Raw genomic sequence first — 15,438 nt, 5'->3', positions numbered from 1 at the left:
CTTCAGGGGCTCCCCAAGGGCCAGAGCTCTGAGGCCACAGGTCCACCTTCTTCAACCTGGACCCAGGAATTGGTCCCAGGAGGGTCTCCTTTAAGGAGGCTGCTCGATCGCAGCTCCCCCTTCTCGCTTCTCTCCCAGACCCCTGTGTCCGTGCAGCCTCACCCCAGTGCTCAACTCCCGACAGTGCCCAGGCCTGTCTCCCCAGCAGCCCAGACATTGCATATAGATCCTCTTGGTCTCTCCCAAAACGCCTGCCAGTGGGCCTTGCATACAGCAGGCACTTAGTGAAGCCAGCTGGCTGATGGCTCCAAACTGAATTCTTTGATTACAGCTCTAGTTTGTCCTGAGCCAAGTGGTCAGAGAAGTGACCTTTTATCAGCACTTCCTTCCTCAGGAAGACCCCACCCCACCCTGCGCCTCTGTCTGTCAGGTCCAATCACCTTGTTCCTTTGGGTGGTCACTCGGTGGTGCACGAATACTGTTGGAGAGGCTGATGCTTAGATCCCCATCCTGGGGTTTGAGAGGGGAAAGGACCCCCAGTCTGAGGGGGGGACACAGCCTTGTCCTCAGGGAGCCCAGTCTGAGGGGACACATAGCCCTGCCTCAGGGAGCTGTAGTCTAAGGGGGGAGGCATAGCCCCTACCTTAGGGGAGACCTGTCCCTTCAGCTCCTACTCACCATCAAAGCACTGAGGGTGGGGGAGAAGGAGGGCTAGTGGCCAAGGGCTCCCACGTTGACTCTCTCCAAGTTCCTGACAGATTTCTGCTCTCAGCCAGGGCCTGGGTGAGGTGAACTCCCTCCATAGACCCTCGTGGGCTTATTTTCACCACTCAGAGCTAATGGTAGGAATGCCCACTGCCTCTTTAACCCTTGGAGATGTTCTGTGGAAGAAGGAAGCCCCACGTCCAGCATACACAGGCGCTTTCCATTCACGAATTTTTCCTACCCATTATATCAGGTGAATCTCACACTGCCACATGTCCTAATACAGCCCCATTTTATAGATGAGGAAACTGAGACTCAGAAACTTGAAAGGATGCCTGAAGCCCCATCGCTAGGAAGTGACAGAGGCCCGGGTCAGCTTGGCTTCAAATTGTATGTTCTTTTCAGGACTTGAGCTTAGAAGGGGGTGGCCCCTCTGTTCACCTCCAACCCCCCACACCTCAGCTTATACGGTCCCACTGGGGAGTGTGGATTGGCTGTGCGATTTCTGGAGGTCTGAGTCTTGGGGCCTTTGGGGAAATGCCCTGTGGATCCTTGGGGAGACCGCAGCGAGGGGTGTGAAACTGGGCAGGAGAGGGAGGAAGAGGGAACTTAATGAGCCACCATTGTGCAATGGGTAAGGGCTGCCTGGAGGAACAAAGGAAGCAATCTCAGTAAATAGCAGCAGCCTCTGTGACCAAGCAGACTCTGCAAACACGGACAGGCTCTGCAAACCACAGCAGGCTCTGCAAACACTGACAGGCTCTGCAAACCACAGCAGGTTCTGCAAATGCTGACAGGCTCTGCAAACACTGACAGGCTCTGTGTTAAGGGGCCCCACAATGGCAAGGGGAATGAGGAACATTATGGAGGAGAAGACCCTGGGGTCCAGAGATGCTAAGGGAAGTTGCCACTTACCTTAGATGTGAAGGCAGGTGCTTGGTTCCCAGCAGTGGCTCAGCCTCTGTGAGGGAGCCCCAGAGGGAGACACCCAACCCTTCTCCCCTCCTCCACAGCCCTCTCCAGTGCCTCTGCCCAGTGCCCACCCACTTAGCAGGCTGCAGAGGTGCCAGGGCAGGAGGACTACGACTGGGGGAGTCCATGGAGGACACGGCGGGAGGGTCCCCCAGGTGGAAGTCGGGCCAGCTGGGGGATGGGGTAGTCTGGTCCCAGGCTGCCATGGGGCAGGCTGGAAGCCCCGTGTGCCTTTGCCCACGGCCCCTCTGATCTCCTGAGTGTCTCAGCCTTGGGAGCAGGGGAGGGAGTGGTGGGAGCAGTAAATTTTTCCAAATGGAAAATGATGAAATCTTTCTGGAAAGCTGACTTTTCCAGGCTCTGGTGGGTACGGCTGACAAGGGGAAACCTGAGCCCTGTGGGCAGGCAGGGGGTCCGGCAGCAGGGGATCAGAGGCGTCTCTCTATGACAGAGTCCTGGGAAGCCACTCCAGAGCTAAGGAGGGCCTGCTGCCTGGGGGCTGCCTTGGTGGGGGCGGGAAGTGGGCAGCTGAGTTATGCTTCAGTCCTTGGCCCTCTACAGTCTATGCCCAGCCCAGCAACTAGAGTGATGCTGTGACAAAGTCAGTTCCTGTCTCTCCTCAGAGTCAAGGCCAAAGTCCTTCCTGTGACCTACATGGCCCCATGTCATCCTGCTCTGCTACCACTCTGCCCTCCCACTCACTCTGCTCTAGCTCCCTATTCCTCAGATTGCTGGACACACTCCTGCCTCAGGGCCTTTGCACTGCCCGTTCCCTCTGCCTGGATGCTTCTCCCCTCAGACATGCACACCCCCTCACTTCCTTAGGCCTTTGAATTTCACCTTCTCAGTGAGGTTTTCCTGACCACCTATTTAATGCTGCAGTCTGCCCTTCCCACTCCAGCACCTATACCCTCCCTTCTATATTACTATGCTTTATTTTTCTCCAAATAACCTCAAATTATTTCTTCTAATATATTTGTAGTGGGTGGAAGAGTGGTCCTGCAAAAGATATGTCCATGTCCAAACCCCTGGAACCTGTGAATATGACTATAGTGGGTTGAATAGTGCCCCCCCCCCCCCCACCAACTTGAGGTCCACCTGGAACCTCAGAATGTGACCTGATTTGGAAATAGGGTCTTTGCAGACGTGCTTAAGTTAAGGTTCTTGAGAGAAGATCATCCTGGATTTGGGGTGGACCCTAAATCCAATACTAGTGTCCTTAAAAGAAGAGGAAAAGAAAGAGACATGGGGGAGGTAGCCACTTAAAGATGGAGGTGGTCATTGGAGGGATGCTGCCACAAGCCAAGCAACTCCAAAGATCGCCAGGAACCACCAGAAGCTGGAAGAGGCGTGATTCTCCCCTCTTGGAGCCTGTGAAGGGAGCGTGGCCCTGCCAACACCTTGATTTCAGACTCTTAGCTTCCAGAACTGTGTGGGAATAAATTTGTGGTGTTTTAAGCCACCAAGTTTGGGGTAATTTGTTATGGCAGCCACAGGAAATGAATGCGGCACTCTGTAATTTACTTATTTATTTTGTTTATTATCTATAAACATGCTCCCTCGCCTCAAATCTGGACTCCAGGAAGACAGGGATTTTGTTTATTTTGCTCACTGATAGAGCCCCAGTGACTAGCACGGCACCTGGCACACAGCCGGCGCTCAGTAAATAGCCGTCAGATGGCTGCATAAGTAAGTTAGATGAAAGCCAGGAGGGTAGGGGTGGGAGTCGGGGGTCTTCAGGGACCGACTTGGCTGCCCAATGCCTGGGACTGCTGAGACCACCTACTGTGCAAAGGACCCCTGGAAGAAGAGGAAAGGGGGATCTGGAGTCCTCCGGGACTAGACCCCCAGGTCATCGAGATAAGCAGAGCCTTCCCTGTCCCCACGATTCAGCCTCCCCGAGCTTGGTCCCTGCCAGAGCCTTCGTGGGGTCAGTTTCTGCAAGGAGCAGGTGCCCTCCCCCCACATCCTGTCACAAAGAGATCCACCCCCCAAACCAACTTCAGACACCTCAACAGCTGGTACAGAAGGGCCCAAGCCCTCCCCACCTTCCTGTGCAGCCTCGACCCCAGCCCTTCCTCCTGCAGACCAGGTCTCCAGGGCCACCATGGACAGAGCACTGGGGAAAGTCATGGTCTGGGGGCTGATGGGAGAGAGTCTTGGGGGCAGGGGTGGGACCTCATCCATCTCTAAGTGCCCAAGTCTCCATCAGGCCACTTGAGCTCTGATCTGACTTTCCTGACTCTGGTGAAACTCGGCCCCACTGCGATGGATTAAAGACGGTCAGAGCTTCTTTGCTTCTCCTACCATCAAGAGGTAGAGTCTACTTTCCCTCCCCTTGAATCTGGCTTGGCCTTGTGACTTGCTTTGATGGAAAAAATGCAGCAGAAGTGAAATGGTGTCTGTTCCAAGCTTAGCCCTTGAAGGGCCTAGTGGTTCCCCTCCCTTCTTCTCTCCCTTTCCTCTCTCTCCCTCCTTCCCACTCAGTTCCCACCATACTGGAGGGAAGTCTAGGCTGTTCTCCGGGAGAGAGAGGCCCTGGAGGATGAGACGCTAAGTGGAGGAGAGTGGAGGCCCAGCAGATGGCGTGGAGGCCTAAGGTTTGTGAGCGAGGCCACTTGGACCTTCCAGCTGAATGCAGCTGATCCAATGACCTAATCCCAGGTGAGACTTGCAGGACAGCCAGGACAAACTCCAGAAATGTGAGAAATGAAGAAACCGTTGTTGTTTTAGTCTCTACTATGTTGGGGAATGGTTTGTTTGCAGCCATAAAAACCTTAGAGGGCTGTGTCTCAGAGGTCCCTCTCACTCCAGCATGGTAGGATTCTGGACACCCTAGGGGGTGTGGAGAGAAACATATCTCAGACTCCATAGACACAAGGTCTTGAGCTGGAAGGACTTCGCCAATTCTAGAATGCTGAACATCCAGGGAGGCCATGCCCACCCGTTCCTCAGCTCCTCTCCACATCACCTCCCATTGGAAAGCTTCCCTCCAAGCTCACGGGCCTTGGTCCAGTTCCAGCCCAGGACTCTAGGGTGTGGGCAGAGGGTAGGGGGCAAAGCCAGAAAAAAGGCCTGGCGTAACTGGCAGTCTCCCCCATCTCTGTGTGCCCCCCACCAAGGTTGCATGCTGGAATGGCCAGGCATAAGATCTTGTGCATCTCCCTGCCTCCAGGATGGGCATGTCCTGGCTGAGAACCTCTTTCTATTCTCCAGAGGGTGACCACGAGGTCCCCCCACCCCAGGATCCAAACCCCCAAGCCCTAGCTCAGTGGGGGAATCTCCACGTGACCTTGAGCAATTTATCATCCTGCAATTTCTTCCAGGAAGACTGGAAACTTCCTCAGGGCTGGCTCTCCCATCTCTGCCATCCTAGGGTTCTCTGCAGAAGTGGTGCCGACGCGGACCTCCCTCCCTCCCTCTTCCTGCCTCCCCTCCTCTCCCTCCGTCCCCTCCTTCCCTCTCTCCATCGTCCCTTCTTCTTCCCTCCCTGTGGGGAAGCTGTTGAATCTCTCTGAGCCTCAGTGTCCTTATCTATCAAACGGGAATCATAGCACCAGCCGTGGGGAAGGTAGTCAGGATTAAACGAGGAGGTGGGAAGGAGGGATGGGATGGAGGACAGTGTCTCAGGGCCTGAGCAGAGGGAAGCCACAGGGGAAAGACCTGCTACAGCCTCATTTCCGCAAGTCGTGGGCCACCCATGGGCCCATTCTGAGCCTGTCCTGAGCCTTTGAGCCTCTTCTGAGCCTGCCTGCCTGTTCTGTGCCCTGCAGGCCTGTTTTCTCTAACTTTGATGTGGGCCTGGGTGAGGGGCCTGCTTGGCCTGCATGTGACACGGAGTGGAGTGGCTGGAAGCAGCGTGAGGCGGTGCTCACCACCCTGGGTAAACATCCTTCCTCTGCCCCAGCGTGAACACTGCTGGTCCTCCCTCGTGTGGTGGACAATGGTCACCTTGTGTGAGTGAGAAGGAAGAGTGGGGACTTGTCATTGCTGATTTGGGCAGGACCCCAAACAGGCTCGGAAAGGGCCAAGCCACGGGGAGCCTGGGCAGCCCCTGCCGATGTCTGGGGCCGGCGGGTAGGAAGGAGGGCGCTGGGGGTGCGGCCCGGCCAAAGAGCGAGACACTGAGCAGGGAGAAGGTGGAGGAGCCCGTGCTGGAGAAATGAAGGGAGGCCGCTGGCTGGGCAGGAAACAAGTGCGTGCGGAGAGGCTGGGCGGGGCCCGGAGAAGCCAGGCACTTTGCGGAAGGCTCTGGCTACAGTTCCAGGCAGAATGAGCTCTGCTTCCTTCCAGGCCCAGGCCCCCTGGTGAGGGAAGCACTTGAGGAGCGAAGCCAGACCGGCCCTTGCGCTGGACAGAGCAGAGCAGAACTCTGAAACCTGGCTGTGTACTTAGAACTTGCCCACTTCCACACTGAGAGGCCAAGCTTTGAGCTTTCTCTGGCCGTAGGAAAATCTTTTCCACATCTCTCGAAAGCTGGCCCTGCAGGCGACTGCTAATGGAGCCGAGAGCTTGATGGAGGCAGCAAGGTGGAGGCCTGCGCTGGACACTGGGGTCCAAGTTCCTCTACGCCCCACGCTGACTCTGACCCCTCCACACAGGTGCCATCAGACAGAGCCCAGAGCCTCCCGTCTCCCTCCTGAGGCTTCTCCGAGGTCCTGCATTAGGACCTCAGCCTGTGCATGCCTGAGACCTGCTGAGGTCCCCCGGTGTGCACACCTCAGAAGGGAGGCCCACGGGGACACTTTTGCTCAATGGAGGGACAGAAGCCAACAAACAGATAAATGTTTCCCTGTTTGCCCTCCTGGGCAGACAGTTTTGAGATACATTTCCTAAGGCTCTTTAATAGGTCCCTGCGGGGTCACCAGTCACCCACAGGGGTAGCTAATGTGCTAAAACCTCCTGGTATTGGCTGACCCTCCTTCCCTGTCTCACTCTGTCTCCTGCCCTCATCCTTCACCCCTGCTCCCTGGGGTCACTTCCCAAATAAATTATCTCCACTCCAGTCCAAAGCCCCCGCAAGCCCCGCCCTTGGAGGAAACCAGGCTAAGATAGAGGCATCCTCTCTGAAAGAGTCTAATTCCTGGGGGCCGGGGTAGGAGGCAAGTGGGAGTGTGGCCTCTGGAAGGCACCCCCCTAGCCTGCTCCCAAGTGTAATATTGTAAAGCACAGCTTGGGAATTCCCTGACGGTCCGGTGATTAAGACTCTGTGCTTCCGCTGCTGAGGGCCTGGGTTCGAACGCTGGTCAGGGAACTAAGATCCTGTAAGCTGCACTGCACAGCCAAAAAAATAAAAAGCACGGCTCTAGGCTGGCTCCTCCCTGTGTAGAGCTCGCAGTAATGATGACTTGGTGTTTGCCTCGCAACCCCATGGGCTCCACGGGGCGTGAGCATCTCCCTGGATCCCGTCAGCCTGAGGGAGAACCTCCGGACAGGTGCTTTGAATAATTAAGTGTGCACTTGACCCTTGAACAATGCAAGTTTGAACTGCACGGGTCCACTTACAGGCGAATTTTTCAGCAGTAAATACTGCAGTACTACATGGTCTGTGGTGGGGCGGATGTGGAGGAACGGTGGATGCAAGTGAACCTCAGACGCAGAGGGCTGACTATGAATCATACGTATATTAACGCCCCTCTCCGGGGGGGGGCATTGTTCAAGGGTCAACTGTATTTTGCAGCAGTGTTGGGTGCAAACGCGTCCCCTCTCTCAAGGCCCTGCTTTGGGGATTTGGTGGTGGTGAGTGGGCCTGGCTCAGCCTCTGGTTCCTAACTCCTGGAGGCAAGGATGGGTCTCCTTCATCTGGCTCCTCCTGCCTGCAGGCCTTTGTTAGCAGAGACTCAGACTGCTCTGCTGGGAGCTCGTGCCCATGGACCCCATCCCAGACGGGGCTCTGAGCAAGCCCTGCTTCCCTCTTCTGATGCCTGTGGGACAGCAGTGCTGCTGTCGTGGGAACTGGGCCAGGTTAGCCTGCAGCCAGGGCCTGGGAACACAGGAGTATTGGGTGGGAAGCTGGCTGGACCCGGGGTCTTGACTCTGACCCCACTCCAGGGATAGCCCATGTCTCCTTCTGACCTTTGGGGCATGAGGAAGCCCTGGTTTCCTCCCCAATCCAGACTTGGGCTGGCAGGGTCACCAGGCCTCCCCCCCTCTCCAGAGGCCTTCATTTCCCGCCTGCTCGGCTTCTGGCTGGAGCAGAGGGGATGCTTTCTCCTCAGCCTGGGGATCTCCTGCCTGAGTTCCTCTTACTCTTCTATGTAACTTGCCCTGTGCTCCCCCAACTCCTTCCCCTCCACCCACTGCACTTCTCAAGGTGTGTTGAGTGAATGGGAACAAAGGAAAGGGAGGGTGAAGAGCGAGGGAACCCCAGCTTGGGGGTACGTCCCCGCTGGAGGGGGCAGCAAGGCCAGGGGCCAGGGGGTGTGAGTGGCAGACGTTGTTTTCCCCAGATCTCCCATCCTACAGTTCCTTGCCACACCCTTGTCAAGAGGTGGAATTTGGTCCCTCTCCCCTTGAACCTGGGTGGGTTTGTGACCTGTCTGTACCCAACAGAAAGTGGCAGAAGAGACACTGCGTGACTCTCAAGGCTAGGACAGAAAGGATGTCAAAACTTCCACCTTGCCGGCTGGAAGCTCGTTGCTGGAGCCCAGAGGCTGCCGTGCTATGAGGAAGCCCAAACTAGCTCATGTTGAGAGACCAGGTGGCCAGGCCCTGACTACGTGAAGAGTCCAGACGTCCAGACAGCCTCCCGCTGCCCCAGCTCCGGCCACCATCGGACTAAAACCACAGGACAGAACCCGAGCCAGAACACTTCCCGGGCGCTTCCCAGGCCCCTGACCCACAGGCACGGGAGAGGCTATCAAACGACTTGTTGTTTTAGCCACTCAGTTCTGTGGTGCTCTGTTACGCAGCATTAGCTGACCGGGTAGGATGATGGAAGCTCCATCGGTGGCAGGATGTGGCCTGGAGTCCCAACATCTCTGCCACCAACTGGCCCTTGCAGGACCCCTCCGCTCTGGACCTCGATTTCTTTTCTGAACACTGAAGGGCTCAGACTAGCTGCACCCTGAGGCCCAGTTCCCCACATTGCTGGACAGTAATGTCTGGATCAAGTGCTTCCCGCTGCCCGCTGCCTCCTCTGTATAAACCCTCACTCCTCCTAAAGGTCCAGTCCCCAAGCGCCACCTCCCTCATGAAGCGCCCTGATTTCTCTCTAGCAGAGCACCTAGCACACAGGCAGTGCAGCTGCTCCTTTGCCCCTCTTGGGTGCCTGGGTCTGTGTGAGTGTCATTTCGTGGTGAGATCTTGAAGTTCAAGGGCCGTCTTTCTCTGCTGTGTTTCCCCCACAGCTTTAGACACAGTGCCTGGTGCATAGTCGACGCCCCCACTGAAACTAGTTAAATAAATGAATGAATGATGTTGACTACCCCTCGGATTGTCACTATTGAGAATTTGCTGTGTGCCAGGCACTCTGTTAACCTTACAAATATCAACTCGTTTTCATTTTCATAACAACCCCGTGAGGTGGGTAGCATTCGCAACCCCATTTTACAGTTGAGGAAACCAAAGCACAAGTTTAAGGAAGGTTAAGTAACTTGTCCAAGGTCACACAGCTAGTAAGGGGCAGAGCCAAGGTTGGAGCCCAAGGGCTGTGCTCTTAACCACGACATCATGGTGCATTTTATAGGTGAGGAAACAGGACTGAAGACCTTAAGCAAGCCGCCTAGTCACATAGCTGGAAAGGGGTGGAACTGGGATTTTGATTTGCTTCTGTTTGCAGAGGGCTGTGCCCCTAACCACTGGGTGCCCTTGTCCCATAGCCAGGACTCTCATTCCTCATGCCACCCGTGTGGGTGAGGTCAGCTCCTGCTGAGAGGGCAGGCAGGGGACAGGGAGACAGGATCACAGCCTGGAGAGGGCTGTTGTCCCCTCCGACTTGGTGATGAGTGTGCAGTTAGGGGCCCTGGGCGCGAGCGGCCCTTCCCTTCAGCCCTGGGCAGGATGCTTTGTGCAGGGAGGACCCTGAGCTGCCAGATGTGGCCATGTTCTCAGGCCTCCCCTCCCTCTCGTACTTTCCCTCCAGCTGGATGTCAAACCTCTTATCTCACTGGGTGTGCATTGCCTCTGGGCTGTGTGAGGACGCGCTGGCCCAAGAGGGGTCAGTGACTCAACCGGGGTCTCCATCGAGGCCCAGAGGGGCAGGGGTCTGACTGGGGCTGCATTTCACTTCCTGCTTGGCCAACTTGTCGCCACACTCGCTGTCATCGCTTGCTCTGCCGTGGTCTAGGCCGGGAGACTTTCTGGGGCCTCGAGTTCCGAGTGCACAGAGAGACGACTTTGGGGCCAAAGTCCTGCCCACAGCCGTGAGGGAGCCGCCACCATGGTCAGGGAGCTTCCTTGGAGCCAGTCCTCATTGCGGAAACTCGGGCAGGGGCAGAGCTGCTGTGCGCTCCTGACACTCCCTGGGTGGGTGGCAGCGGGGCTCGGGACCCCAGATCTGGGTGTCTGGGGTTGAGGGCATTTGGATGCATCTGTTGGGAGCAGCAGTCAGTCGAGCGTGGGGCCCTAGCAAGAAGGTCTGTTAGGCTCCTGTGTCCCCTGTGTCAAAGAAACAAGATCTTTCCCCTTGCATTTATTCAGGCGGAACTGGACTCAGAAACAGATCACTGAACCAGGAGACTTGGATGAGACTGTTCAGAGTAGCGCTGTTGAGGACAGTAGGGCTAGAAGCCACCCACGTGCTCAGCAGCAGCAGAGTGGACGAATGGGATGCGGCTGTGTGGCCACAGGATGAAATATTAGACAGCAGTCAAAACGAACGACCTTCTCTAACTTGTAACCTTATGCGTGAATCTTGGCAACACAAAATCGAGAGGGAAAAGTCCCATGAGATTACGTTCCACTCTTTTTATAAAGTTAAAAACCATTAAAATTTTAAAGTGAATTTTATGGAATCCATATAGATGCAATTAAACTCTATAAAGCATTAAGTAAGGGAACGACGGAGAGCAGATTCAGATGAGTTACCACAGGTGGAGGGATGGGGAGGAATACGGGGGCCAAGGTTAGATGTGGTTATTGTCAAGAACTAGCTGTTGTTCTGGGTGGTGGGTTTATGGATGCTTATTGCATTATTAAAACCAACTAACCGATGTAAATCAAATTGGGCTGTGCGTGGACCACTAATGAGTACCATAGATCACGGGTTCTGTACTGAGGTCCAAACAGAAGAAGAAAACAAAGCAAAACAACAAAACAAAAGGCATGAACTGGGAAGGCCCTCACGTCCCCGCAAGAGGAGAAGGCATCAGGAAATGATTGAACGGTGGGGGGCAAGAGCTTGGTAGCTTGGAGACCCATGGGTCCCAGCACTGGGACCCTGGGAAAGGGCCTTGTACTCATTTTCTATCGCTGCATAACAAATCACCATAAACTTAGCTTAAAACCACACCAATCTCTTATCTCACAGTTTCTGTAGGTCAGAAGTCTGGGCACAGCATAACTAGGTTCTTTGCTAAAGGTATCACCAGGCTGAAATCAAGGTGTTGGCTGGGACTGCAATCACATCTGAGGCCAAGTTCCTTGCAGCTGTAGGACTGGGGGCCTCACTTAGAGACCACTGCTGTTCCCTGCCATGTGACCCTCTCCATAACATGGCAGTTTGCTTCCTCAAGGCCAACAGGAGAACACCTCTGCTGTTTTGAGCCCCTCTGAGTTCTTTCATCTGTGTCCTCTGGACTCTCATTTAAAAGGCACACCTGATTAGGTCAGGCCCACCCAAGAAAATCTCCCTTGTGATTAACTCAAAGTCAACTGGTTAGGGACCTTAATTACATCTGCAAAATCCCTTCATCTTTGCCATGGAATGTGATCTAATCACAGAAATGATACCTCATCATATTCATGGGTACTGACCATACTCAAGAGGAGGGGATTTTACAGGGTATGTATGCCAGGAGGTGGGAATCTTGAGGACAGTCTCAGAATAATGCTTACCACAGCTCCTTTCCAAGCCTTGGTTTTCTCCTTCATGAAGTAAGGAGTATAATCTCTGTCCTGTAGGTATTTAGGGAAGATTATATGAGATGAGGTATGCGGAAGTGCTGTCATTCATTCAGAGATACTTAGTGAGGGCCTGCTGCATGCCAGGTGGGCCCCTGGGAGCTCACTGAACATAGCAGTGTGCAACATGGATGTGGTCCCTGTCCTCACGGTGCTGATAGTCTGGTGGAGGAGGCAAGTATTAGCTGAACAAATGAAGACAACAGTGTGATATGCAGGATCTTTATGCTGAAAACTACAAAATGCTGCTGCAAGAAATCAATGAAGGGACTTCCCTGGAGGTCCAGTGGTTAAGACTCCCTGCTTCCACTGCAGGGGCCACAGGTTCAATCCCTGGTTGTGGAACTAAGATCCCACATGCCATGTGGCGTGGCCAAAAAAAAAAAAAAAAAGAAAGAAAGAAATCAATGAAGACCTAAATAAATGAAAAGATACACTTCCAATCCATGAATTAGAAGATTCAATGTACTCAAGATGTCAATTTTCCCAAAGTGAACTGTAGATTGGACACAATGCCAATCAAAATTCCGGCAGGAGTTTTTTGGGAGGTTAGATATTAACAAGGGGATTCTAAAATTTATGGAAAGGCAAAGAACTAGAATAACAAAAACAATTTTGGAAAAAAAAAGAATAAAGTGGGAGGAATCTACTCAATTTTAGGACAACATAAAACTACAGTCACCAAGACAGTAATCAAGGCAAATCAATAGACACATAGATCAATGAAACGGAATAGAATGTCCAGAAATCGATGCACACAAATGTGATCAACATGCGCAAAGGTACAGACGTGTCAGTGGAGAACGGATAGTCCTTTCGACAAATGGCATCGGAGGGACTTCCCTGGCAGTCCAGTGGTTAAGGCTCCACGCTTCCACTGCAGGGGGCACCGGTTCGATCATTGGTCGGGGAGCTAAGATCTCGCATGCCATGCGGCATGGCCAGAAAACAAAACAAAACAAAAAAATAAACAAATGGCATTGTAGCAGTTGGTCACCCGTGAGCAAAAAAAGTAAACGTTGACTTAAATACAGAGAGCAAATCAAAATGGATCAGAGATCTAAATGTAAAACATAAAACTGTAAAACTTTTAGAAGATCACATATGTGAAAAATCTTCATGACTTGGGGTGATGTGAAGGGCTTTAAAAATGATACCAAAGTCATGATTCATGAAAGGAAAAATTGATAAATTGGACTTCATTAAAATTAAAAACTTTTGCTGCACCAAAGACACTGCCAAGAGAATGAAGAGACAAACTGCAGGGTGGGAAAAAATATCTGCAAACCGCACATCCAGCAAAGGACTTCTATCCAGATTCTGTAAGTTATGAGAGCATAACTCAATAGCAAGAAGATAAGCCACCCAATTAAAAAATGAACAAAGGACTTGTGCAGACACTTCACCACAAGGATGTAAGGATGACAGACGAAGGCATGAAGAAGATACTTAACATCATGAGCCATGAGGGAAACACAAGTGGAAATCTTGATGAGATACACTGCTCGCCTATTAGGGTAGCTGTAATAGAGACTGTTGACAGAAGCAAGTGCTGACGAGAATGCAGAGGAACTGGGACCCTCATATACTGCCGGTGGGAATAGAAAATGGTACATGCACTTCGAAAAACGGTATGTCAGTTTCTTGTAAAGTTAAACATATGCTTCCCATGTGACCCAGCAATCCTGCACCTACATATTTACCCCAGAGAAATGAAAACTTTTCTTCACATGAAAATGTTCATAGCGGCTTTATTTATACTAGCTGAAGCTGGAAACAATCTAAATGTCCTTCGGTGAGTGAATGGTTAAATAAAGTGTGGTACATCCAAACAATGGAATACTACTCGACAGTTAAAAGGCACTCTATTGAGACAGGCAACAACTTGGATGGATCGCAGACATTTATACTCAGTGAGAGAAGCTAGTCTAAAGGTTACATACTGCATGATTCCATTCATTTGACAGTTTAGAAAAGACAAAATTATAGTGATGGAAAACAGATTAGTGGTTGCCTGGGTTATGGGTGTGGTGAGGGTGTAACTTATTATAAAGGGATAGCATAAGGGATTTTTGGGGGATGAGGGAACTGTTCTATATCCTGATTGTGGTGGAATCTATACATATGTTAAAATTCATAGAACTGTATACTAGAAGGAAAAGAAAGTAAACTTTACTGAATGGCAACTAAAAATAATAACAACAAGAAAAAAGCCCAGTGTGGACAAGTGCTCTAGGAAAGAGATGCTTGGCCCTTGGGGAACAGACTCATATTTCAGAAATGAAGCGAAAGCAAGGTAGATGCCCAGAAAATGCTTGGAAGATGCCCAAAGCCAGGCCTGCCTTGACCTGGAGTGGGTGGCCTGCAGGCCTGGGAGGGCCAACTCCAGACCCCACCTCGTGGTCAGACCTTGCTCAGAGCCACCCAGAGGGGCTGGGTCTTCAAGGGTGGAGGAGGAAGCAGCTGCTCTGATGGAGATCCAGCTCCCTCTCCTGAACTGTCAGGTGGCCCTCAGCCATGACCTACTTTTCCTACCTGTCAGTGCAGGTGAACATGCCGCCCACAGCTATTTTTATCCCAGAGGAATTCCCAGCTATTTTTACCAGCCCGGCTTGTGGGAGAGTTGGATTGTGGGAGATCCTGATGGACATTCCTTACCCTCCTTCTCCCAGTGAGGACCATGCTGCCTTCCCACAACCACCCCTGTCCCAGGTGTCTCCCCTGCTGCAAATCCTGCAAGAGCTCCCCATTGCCTACAGGATAAAGTTCAAACTCTTTAATTGAACGTTTGAAGCTCTCTCTACCTGGAACCCAGCTTCCCTTTGGCCTCATGTCACTCCATACCTCACAGCCAGCCCACCCAAGGGGCTAACCAACTGGGCCCCTTGCCAGATGCTGACGAGGCCTCTCAGTTTCCTGCCTGTGCACTTTCCCTTCTGCCTCTATCCAGCCCAGCACCTGTACCACTTCCTCCATGGAGCCCTCCTTGGTTCTTCAGCTGGCGGGGATTGTGCCCTCTCCTAGAGAACTATTGTCCTAAAACCATTTATCTGGCATTCTCTTCTCCTCTGCCTCAGGGGATATCCATCTATCCGTGGGTCTCTCTTTTCCTGGTTCTTGGGGCCGGCCCTTGCCCACCTCTACCCCTGCACAGAATGTGTGTGAAGCATGGAGAAGGATGCTGCTGCCTCTCTTGCATCCTCCAGGCTGCCCCGCGTGCCCGGGCCCTGGGATGCCCGCCCTCCCCAGGGCAGGGTGAGGGCTCTGCCATCTTCTGGCTGCTAGGCCCTCTGCCTCTGTGAATCAGCAAACCCTTCCCAGGGCCTGCAATGGGCTCAGCACTTCTTTAAGTGCTCTGGGGAGGGTGTGGGGGAGGAATTCAGGGGAGTCATGCTCATCAGAGGGAGCCTGGTAGGCAGACCTGAAGCTCCAGGGACTATACAAGCGGTGGGGCATGCCTGGCGACCCCCAGAGGTGCACCCCACTGCCCCTCGAACCACTGCCCCATCTTTGTCCTCTTCCTGGAGAACGCCCCCCACCTCCGCTTCCCGCCGCGTGGCCTGCCTTCCGCTCCTCCTCACCTCTGGTCCCTGCCCTGCAGGCCCTGCCAGGTCCTCCTGGGCACCAAATCCGCCGGGGGCCGCTGAGTTCCTATCTTCCTGGCCTGAGCCTCCGCACACTGACCTCACGTGTTCCCCT

General features: G+C 53.2%; 1 protein-coding gene across 1 annotated transcript in view; it reads right to left on the bottom strand.

Moving 5' to 3' along the window:
• The window catches only part of LOC112413894 (uncharacterized), a 16,684-nt gene extending 14,801 nt beyond the window's left edge, over nucleotides 1-1,883 (bottom strand). Inside the window, exon 1 of the mRNA XM_024766067.1 lies at nucleotides 1,753-1,883. Within this exon, the coding sequence (XP_024621835.1) occupies nucleotides 1,753-1,883 (131 nt within the window). The remainder of the gene's footprint in view (nucleotides 1-1,752) is intronic.
• Nucleotides 1,884-15,438: the final 13,555 nt, after the last annotated feature.

This window comes from Neophocaena asiaeorientalis, unplaced genomic scaffold (assembly GCF_003031525.2).
Source record: "Neophocaena asiaeorientalis asiaeorientalis breed wild unplaced genomic scaffold, Neophocaena_asiaeorientalis_V1.1 scaffold46, whole genome shotgun sequence".
NCBI lineage: Eukaryota > Metazoa > Chordata > Mammalia > Artiodactyla > Phocoenidae > Neophocaena > Neophocaena asiaeorientalis.
This window is presented reverse-complemented; position numbering and strand designations above follow the sequence as displayed.